This window comes from Lipotes vexillifer, unplaced genomic scaffold, assembly GCF_000442215.2.
Source record: "Lipotes vexillifer unplaced genomic scaffold, Lipotes_vexillifer_v1.1 scaffold39, whole genome shotgun sequence".
In the NCBI taxonomy this organism is placed as follows: Eukaryota; Metazoa; Chordata; class Mammalia; order Artiodactyla; family Lipotidae; genus Lipotes; species Lipotes vexillifer.
The window spans coordinates 2,298,351-2,300,663 of record NW_006787038.1 but is presented as its reverse complement, the minus strand read 5'-3'; the positions used below and the strand labels follow the sequence as shown (position 1 = coordinate 2,300,663).

At 52.3% G+C, this 2,313-nt stretch overlaps 1 protein-coding gene across 1 annotated transcript in view; it reads right to left on the bottom strand.

Annotated features, from left to right (window-relative positions):
• Positions 1–2,244: 2,244 nt before the first annotated feature.
• The window catches only part of JDP2 (Jun dimerization protein 2), a 39,365-nt gene continuing 39,296 nt past the window's right edge, over positions 2,245–2,313 (bottom strand). Inside the window, exon 7 of the mRNA XM_007459790.1 lies at positions 2,245–2,313. This exon is cut by the window's right edge and continues 28 nt beyond it. Within this exon, the coding sequence (XP_007459852.1) occupies positions 2,245–2,313 (69 nt within the window).

The window sequence follows — 2,313 nt, the reverse complement described above, 5'->3', positions numbered from 1 at the left end:
TCCAAGGCAGGGCTCGGAGGGTGAGGACTGGGCGTGGCCACCCAAGCGTGGTGGGTAGAGGGGACCTGAGATAAGGAAGTAAAGAACCAAAGGTGTATTAATGACCTATTCTTTGTTCCTGTCCATCCCAGAAGGAATCGTTCAAGATCTGAGAAGCAGCCCAAGCTCACTGCTGTCCTTGACATGAAGCCTCACCATCAGCAACTAGTTATCTAGCCCCAGTAATGGAGAAGAGAGAACACACAAGTATAAGGTAGGACAGTAGGGTTCAGCTCCTGGGTCTGCCTGTTTACAGCTGGGTGAACGTTAATCTTCGTAAGCCTCAGTTTGCACAACAGTACAATGGGACTAAAACACCTATCCCACCTGCCTCATAGAGCTGGAACACCAGATGAGTAACTTGCGTGGAAGTGCCCTGTGAACCATCACATGCCACGTAAATGGCAGCTCTTGCCTATGGCACTGAGCTGTTCTTGTTCTTGGTGGAGGGGGGGGGGCAGGTAGTATTCATTCACACCATTTGCTCACATCACTGGTTCACTCCATGACCGTGGCACAGCCTGGAACTCTATCCAGCCCTCTCAGAAACTAGATCTGTAACCATGGCCTCATAGGCCTCCTGTTCTAATCAGGCGAGACATTCCACCACGGGGACAATCAAACGGTCAGCTGGCCACAGGTGGAGAGAGTCATGGGCCTTTGGAAGCAGAGTTCAAACGTCAGCTCTGCTCCTCACTAGCTGGGTGATCTTGGATGAGCCACTTACCCTCTCTGAGCCTCAGTTATTTTTTAAATGGGGGTAATGATGCCTATTTTGTGCTGTTGAGAGAGGTGAGTGAATGAGACTATATATGTTGGTCACCCAGTAAATCCTCAACTAGGCAAGTTTAAACTCCCTGGGCCTAGAATTCCTCATCTACAAATGGGGACAACGGCTGCTCCCTGATAAGGCCGTTGTGAAGATGAACAGAGACAGTGTACGGAGCACACACAGGATTTAGCTCATGACCGTCAGCTCCATAAGCGCAGGGCCTAGGTTTGTTTTATTCCCCAGGGACTACCCAGCCCCTTGTAGCGTACCTGGCACACACCCAGCTGGCACTCAGGAAACATTTGTTGAGTGAATGAGCAAAGTAAGTACTGCAGATTTAACTTCTCTGAGCCTCGACTTCCTCATCTATAAAATGGGCATGTAAATACTTACCTGGGAGGGCTGTTGTGAAAACCAAGGGCCCACGGCAGATGCTCCAAACATTCTCCGACACCGCACACCGGGAGGTCACCAAGTGTGCCTTGCACCCCATTCCCCAGGCAGACACCACAAGAGGCGGCTGGGTAAGTAAGAGTAACGTTTACTGAGCGATACAGGACTGAGTACTATGAAGGGTTTACCAGGATGGAAACGCACCCCACCCCCTCCCCGGACACCCCACAACACCCAGAGACTACAGTACTTAGGAGTTACACACAACGGCCATAACTGCTGGATATCTGTTCGTAACAGACAAACCATAACATATTTATACTGTATCACATCGAGTGATTATAGAAATCCATATATATATTGCTTGTATAAAATCTTTTTTTTGTAAAAAATATTAAAAAAAAAAAAAGAAAGATAAAAAACATGTGCAGTTGAAAGCCCTGCCAGGACAGCCAGTCTGTAAACATTCAGTGAGTATGTGCTTTGGAAGGGCGCCCGCGCCTCGTGCCCGCAGCAAACTCCAGCAGGGCCGGCGAGGGTGCACCCGGCTGCTACTCCCCAGCAAGGCCGCACCGGGCCCCGCATCACGGCCCTCTCCGGCCTCGCATCAGGGTCAGGGGTCAGGGATGGGGCAGGCAGATGGCAGTGTTACTCAGCTCCATCCTCAGCCGTATTTGGTTGTAACTCATGGCTTTTCCTGGCTGCTCGGAGGTCCCTGGGGTAGGTGGCCTGGCGGAGAGGCCGGAGAAGTGCCCAAGGCTGCCTGGCTGGGCATCTCTCCGGCCGGGGTGCCTCTGTCCTGCCTCGTTTGAGCTGGGCCCCAGCAGGACAGCCCCACCCTCAAGTCTGCTTTGGTCTCAGCGCTTGGTCCTTCTGGGTTTCGTCAGCCTGCTCTTCCCCTTATGCGGCTGATCTGAGTTTCACAAAAAAGCCCCACTAATTACTGGCTGTGCTGAGCCTTGTTGTAAAGTTTTTCATGCACCAAGGAAGGGCCCTCTGGTGGCCTCCTCCTCCTCCTCCTCCTCCTCCCAGGCCCACGGTCACTTCTTCTCTAGCTGCTCAAGCAGCGGGTTGCCTTCCGACTCAGGCGTCTTGACGCTGTCCGTCCG